Source organism: Sorex fumeus, unplaced genomic scaffold (genome assembly GCF_029834395.1).
Source record: "Sorex fumeus unplaced genomic scaffold, SorFum_2.1 ptg000067l, whole genome shotgun sequence".
Lineage (NCBI taxonomy): Eukaryota > Metazoa > Chordata > Mammalia > Eulipotyphla > Soricidae > Sorex > Sorex fumeus.
In genome coordinates this window covers 2897768-2904406 of record NW_026606124.1, presented here as the reverse complement: position 1 = coordinate 2904406, position 6639 = coordinate 2897768, and the positions used below count along the sequence as shown (strand labels likewise).

Sequence of the window (6639 nt, the reverse complement as noted above, 5' to 3'; positions counted from 1 at the left end):
CGGCGCGGGGTCCGGAGAAAGGCTGGTCTGCGAGCGGAGGAGCAGAAAGCTCCGCCACTGCCTGTCCTCCTTCGTCTACCTGCTCGCACAAGCCGGTTCCGCACCAGCCCCGCCCCCCACCCCGCACCAGAAAACTCGCCGGGCCGCTACCACCCCGTTCGGCTCTTTTCAACTCCCCGCGGAAGTGCTCGCGCCGGAAGTCTCCCGCGTCCCCGCCTTCCCATTGGCCGAGGCCTGGGCCGGCTCCCGCCCGCTTCCGCCCGGGCCCGAGGCGGGCGGGGCCGGCCCCAGGGCACTTCCGCGCGGCCCCGCCCCCTGCGGGCCCTTTTGGGCCGCTTCCGGCCGCAGGCCCCGCCCCGCCCGCTGGGCCCCGCCCACCGCTCCCCGCCCCGGGCCGGCCGCCCGGCGGCCCCGCGGACCCGCTTCCGGTGCGGGCCCCGCCCCGGCTCTGGCCCCGCGGCGGCCGAGGAGTCGGAGACGCGGCGGCGGCGGCGGCGCCCGGGCCTGAGCGGCCGCGCCTCCTGCTCGCCTTCCTCCTCCTCTCACCTGAGCGCGGCGCACAGGTGAGGCGGCGGCGGGGGGCCGGGGCGCCGGCAGGTGGTCCAGGGCCGGGCGCGGGGAGCCGGCGCAGGTGTGGCGCGGCGCGGGCCGGGGGCGGCCGGGAGGAGGTCGCGGAGAAAGGGATGCGGGGCCGGGGCGCGGGGGTGGGGGGCTGGCGCGGGGAGGGGGCTGGGGAGGGAGAGGCGCGGGCGGCGGGGAGCCGGGCCGGGAGGGAGACCCCGCGCCTGCCCGAGGCGTGCACGGCGGCCGGGCACGGGATCGCAGTCGCCGTCGCCGTCGCCGCGCCGGGTTTGGGGGTCCCGGAACTTTCGGGGGGGGCGAAGGGATGAAGCGGGAGCCGTTTCTCCGAAGGGGGACAGGTGGTCTTGTTGTCTGGTCCGGCCGTCCGGGGAGATGGGGGCGGGGGGCGCGGGCGGGGTGGGCAGGGTGTGCGGGTGGCGTTGCGAGCACTGAGTCATCCCGGGCTTTCTGGCCAGGCCGGGCGACACCTCCCCCTCGCAGGGGGCCATCGGACGGTTGCTGGGGGCCTGGCAAGGCTTGGCAGGAGAATGACTGGGTCGGGGATTGTAAGGGACCTCAAAGCGACCCGGTTCTGGTCTCTGTGGCGGGCTGGGGGCGCAGGGGACACACCGGCGGCGGCGCTCCTGGCTCTGTGCACAGGGGTCGCTCCTGGCGGGGCCCGGGGAGCCTTTGCGGGGCGGGGATCCATCCCGGGTCTGCCCCGTGCAAGGCCTTAACCCTAGTGCTCTCTCGCCCTCTTTCCTCCTTCTTCCACCCTCCCTCCCTCTCCCTCCTCCTCCCCCCCCTCTTTCCCTCCCCCCTCTCTCCCTCACTCCCTCTCCCCCTCCCCCTCCCTCTCCCTTTCTCCTCTCCCCTCCCTCTCTCCCTCCCCTTACTCTTTTGTTTACTTTTCCTTAGTCCACATTGGTTTTATTTTAATGGAGCAACTTTTGTTAACCGAATTTAATCTGGGCGGAAATCTTTTCCTGCTTTGTTACAGTGTAAGAAGGGCTAAGGCAGAAAGTATCCCTGCAGGCATTGAACGCATCCTTACTAAAGTGCCAGCGGAGGAAGTAAAGACAATACGAGGCGAATTGGAATTTGAATCTGACACAAAAATCCTAAAGGCAAAAGCAGGTCTTTTGAGATACTGGTCCTGGCGAGCACCCTTTTAGGGGGATGGAACCCAGACGTGTGATCTTCCCCAGGCCACTTCCCAGGACCCCGGTCTAAAATTAACAGAAAGTTGGATTTTTCTTTTTTTTTTTTTTATCTCTTTTTTGGGCACCAGGTGTTGAGTTTACTCCTGGCCCCTGTTCAGGGGTCACTCAGGGTGGGATTTGACTGTATGTGATGCTGGGTCCAAACCCAGTTGGCTGCTTGTGACAGTCACCTTAATAACTGTCCCGTCTTTCCAACAGCTACTTTTTCGCCTAGCTTTGAAATTTTTTTTTCTTTTTTTCTCTAGCCCATTAACAAGCATCATAAAAAACCAAAGTCATTCTTACTAGGACTGTGATTTCTTCTCCATGGATTTTTAAAGACGCTAGAGGCATTGTGTATTTTAAACCTCTTTCCAAAACAGTGGAACAAAGTGAATTATCGAAGTCCTAACCTGGAAAGGGTAGCTTCTTCTTTCTTGTGGTGAAACATTCTCCTTGTCTTCCCTCCACCCCACCCCACCCAGTAGTAATTTTGCATAGTAATTCATTCAGTTATAGACACTTGTTGAGGAAATCACTCGAGGTTTGTTGGGGGTGGGGATCTTGGAGGAAGGGAAAGGGGGTTAGCAGAGGAAAGGGTGTGAAAGGGGTGTGTGTTTGGAGACTGATTTGTAAGAATGCTGAGAAACCTGCCCCCAGTACTTTTGGTCTGAAGCCTTTTCTTTTTGTATTTGTCATAAAATGCCAGTATAGAAGTGAATCAGGAAGAAACGTGGGGTTGTGCATTTGAAAAAAAAAAACCAGCATTAACTTCTTGTTTGAACAATATCGATATCTGTTTTAAATTCATTAACTTGGAAATCTCCAGAGGAATTCCCCGGTTTGTTTTTGAGTGACTGCTGCAATTTGAAACTCTTGTCTCCGCATGTGTTTATTTCTTTCATGTTGTTGAAAGTGGATTCTTTCTGAGACTAGAAAGTCCAGTGAGTGTGGCTTAGCCCACTCAAAATGCAGGCTGGCCACCTGACCGGGAAATTTTGAAAAGTTTAAATCCGAGTGAGTTTGTGCTAGCTTCTGTTCTCCCTTGAGAAAGTCCATTCTGCCTGGAAGCACCAGGTCTTGCTTGGATGCTAATACCGTCCTCGGATGATGGGCCAGGGAACCCTGCCTGTTCTCTCTTTGGCAGGCAGACCCTTCTTTGCTTTTAATTATTGTGGTTTTCATGCGCAGTGACCTTTGTACAGTGCAAGCGGGGTTTGTCTTTTCAGTAATAAACAGATTAATGTTTGGTGATGTTGAGGGAGAGAGATCAGAATGTTTGTCTTCTAGAGTGTCTGCATTGGCCACTTTCACACCCCCCCCAACCCTCGGAGGCCATCCCTGCACTGTTTCCCCTCTCTTAAATCCTCGTCTTCACTCTCTGCCTAAACTGCCTCTGTACCCAAAACTCCCAGCGCTCCCCGTAAAACACCCAAATGTTCTGCATTCACAGCCCCTTGCCCTTCACTGGAGAAAGGAACCCTTATATACCTGTTTTTCTCCCCTCCCCCTTTTCTTTCTCCTCCTTTGTGGTGTTTATTAACCACTTAAGGTGTGGAGCCAGTGTGTCTGCGGGCCGAGCCCGGGTTCTGAGACATGCCAGTTGGTGGGTGCAGCTGGAGGCCGTGATGGAGCCCCTGCAGCAGCAGCAGCCGCCACCGCAGCCGCCGCCTCATCTGACTGCCCTGCAGATGGATGCCAGAGAGAAGCAGGGGAAGCCCATGAGAGACGCCCAGTTCCTGTACGCCCAGAAGCTCGTCACCCAGCAGACTCTCCTCTCCGCGACGCCTGGGAGGCCTTCGGGCAGCTCTGCCCTGGGTCCCTTAGCCAGGGTCCCCACGGCGGCGGCGGTGGCAGCCCGGGTTATGGAACGGAGCACTGTGAACTCGGAGCCCGAGGAGGAGGAGGGAGGGCTGGAAGGGGAGGACGACGGGGAGGATGACGTGGCAGAGGTGTCTGAGAAAGAGGGCCAGGCAGCTGCAAAATATTTTCCTGTGCAGAAAGGGGCTCGCCAAGACCCCAGAGTGGGCCCCCTCTCGGGCTTGCTCCCCGCCCCGGGGCTCCCTCCGCACGGACAGCACGCGAAAGAGGATCGCACCAAAGAGGCTTCCTCGGCCCCACCTTCCGGCCCCGCAGGCGGCCAGCCTGCCTGGAATCTGGATGAGCAGCTCAAGCAGGTCAGTGTTTCTGGGGTGGGTGTGGGGGTCATTTGTTCTGAAGGACTACCGAGGATGGGGTGCTGGACTGCCCGCGGCTCCCCCCCCCATCGCTGTCCAGTAGCCTAGATGAGAGTCACTAAAAGCAGTTAAATGGGAGTAATTAAAGCAATTAAATGTGCAAGCTACACCTAATCTCGGTTGTTCAACGTTTAATGTTAGAGAATGTCACCACAGCCTCTTTCGTTAATTAAAAACAAATGGAATGGGGGGCCCCGGAGAGGCCGTGGATTAAGGCCCATGGCGTGCATGCAGCTGACCCTGGTTCAGGCCTCAGCATCGAATGGTCCCCTAAACCTCTCTACGGCAGAGGCAACAACAAAACCCAAAATGGTTTTCATTGTGCTCAGCCCCCACTTCCCCTCATTGTTGTCCTTGTGATAGCCTTGGCACTTCTGCGGCCTTGGTGTCTGCCAACCCGTGACTGGTACCAGGGTCTCAGACTTCCAGGCCAGGCAGGTGTGGCCACCTGGCCATTCCCCGGCCCCTGCAAGCTTTTGTTTTGTTTTCTGGCAACAGTGTGGTGAGAAATACAGGAAAATGAGATGTGACACTAATTACCGTTTTCCTAATAGTAATAGAAAAGAACAATCTTAAGATAGTTTCTTTGCTCCAGGCTAATGTGGGATCATGCACTGTAGGAATAGTTTGATTTGGCAGTTAAATGTAATTGATGGGGGGGGTTGGGGCTGGGGGTCCGACTGGTTGATGAAAAGTACCCCCATTATGTGTATTTTCCTACTGAGAGAGAGCTTTGGAGCATGATTTCGGTTCACTCCTCCATCACCCCCTTGGAAATGGGGAAGAGTATTTATGTGCCCAATAAAACCCTCCCTTGTTACATTCAGGGAGCATCAGTGACCCTCCGACAAGGCTGAGTATCACTCATCTAGTGAATGGGAAAAAATAAATTCCAGGATCTTAACGAATTATCTTGGGGTAGCACCTGCAGAATTTCTATATCTCCCCCACCCCCCAAACCTTTGACTTCTAGTTCTTTTTCTCTTCCCAGTCTGCAGCACGGCTTTCCCTCGACCACAGAATGGGCAAGCCGTGATAAAAGACTGGGAGTTTATGGTGAAACTGGCAACTGCTGGGTATTCCCATCAGCATTTCGCACGGTCTAATGGTTGATTTAGAAATCATTTGTGAAGAGCTGTGGGATTACAGAGGCGACCGTGATGTTATATAAGAAAGGGCATCTGGAACCTGAAAATCGGGCTTGTCTGTAGTCAAAAGAGCGACATGCAGTGGGTTGGGATTTTACAGTGGCAGCATCTGCAGGCAGTTCCAGGGCCAGGAACGTGGGGTTCAAGTCCCATCTCTTCCATTCATTATTACCCTGGGGATCTTTTGCTAGGGGTTTCTTCATTCCTCTGAGCCCTTGCCATCTCATCTGTGAAATAAAAGTAAATGAAGCCGGGACTGGGGGGTGGCCCAGAGGGCTGAGTGCAGCTTTGCCCTCAGGAGCCTGTGGTCTCTTCAGCACTGCATGGGTTCCCCTGAGTATCATTGGCAGCGGCTCTTAAGCCTTGCGAGATACGCTCCCTCACCCCCTCCCAGCACCCCCCGCTTTAAATAGGGGCTGTGCCTGCACCCAGCGCCAGGCTGGTTTCTGGTGTGCCACATCGTCCCTAGGTGCTGCCTTGGTGTCCCTGGCACTGCAGGGTCAAAGCAGCACCACATCCTCCGGCCCAGGCATTCAGCTCTCTATCCCAGTTGGCTGAGAATTGCCAGGATTGGTCCATGCCCCCCTGAGTCCTGCTTGGGAGCTTCCCCTGGCCTCCCCCACGTGAAGCAGAGCTCCCCACAAGCTTAGGATGATTCACGGAGCTGGCACGATTTGGGTGGCAAGCCCCCGTTGCTCTCTGACACGGTCCGTTTGGCCCCTCGCGCGGTCCATTCAGGCACAGCCACGAGGCTGCTAGCTGCCGGGATGCTCCGGGGAGGCAGCTGGAGAGCGAGGACTTGGCTCGCAGGATCCCGGCTCCGCCAGCAGCAGCCTGGCCCCCAGCCCGGACCCGCCTCCTGGGTGATTGCTTTGGTTTAGGAAAACATCTGTGAGTCGCCGGCAGCCCCCGCACTGCTGTATGGTTGGCAGGGTTCCATGCCGGCCGCTGACTCAGCGCCTGGCGGGATCCCGCCTGACAGCGCTGGGAAAGTTCAGGCCCGAGGCGGCTGGGCTGCCCCCACCTTGGCAGCTGGCCAGCCTCCGCGCGTGTGTGCGGTCGTTCCTAGAAAGTGCAGCCGCGTGCGAGGAACAAGTGGGGCTCCAGAGCCTGTCTGTCTTCAGGAAGTGCAGCAGGTGTTGAGGTCAAGCCGTCAGAGCTCTGAAAGCGGTGACGCTTGAGAACTGGCATGTTGCACGCGCACACGTGTGTGCCGGCGCTGGCACTCGGCACCGGATATGGTGGCGGCAGTCCTGTGGCCTCCCGGCTGGCTGTTGGCTTCTGAAATCCTTGGAGTGCACGTTCGATTTTGGAGACACGCTCCCTAATTATAGACGGCCCGGCAGAGCGCCCGCCAGAGCGTTTCACAAATGACCACGTAGCCGAGGCCTCACGTTGCACCCTTAATGTATCATCTGTCTGAAGTTGGAGTTGCAGAACTGGGTTAGGGGGTCACTGGGCAATAGTGACCCGAAGCGTTTGGTGAGGAGA

At 57.5% G+C, this 6639-nt stretch overlaps 1 protein-coding gene across 1 annotated transcript in view; it reads left to right on the top strand.

The window, feature by feature from the left end:
• The first annotated feature begins 551 nt into the window (after nt 1-551).
• The window catches only part of ARID3B (AT-rich interaction domain 3B), a 208617-nt gene continuing 202529 nt past the window's right edge, over nt 552-6639 (top strand). The window contains exons 1-2 of the mRNA XM_056128780.1: nt 552-563; nt 3316-3940. Of these exons, the coding sequence (XP_055984755.1) occupies nt 3392-3940 (549 nt within the window). The 5' untranslated portion in view covers nt 552-563; nt 3316-3391. The remainder of the gene's footprint in view (nt 564-3315; nt 3941-6639) is intronic.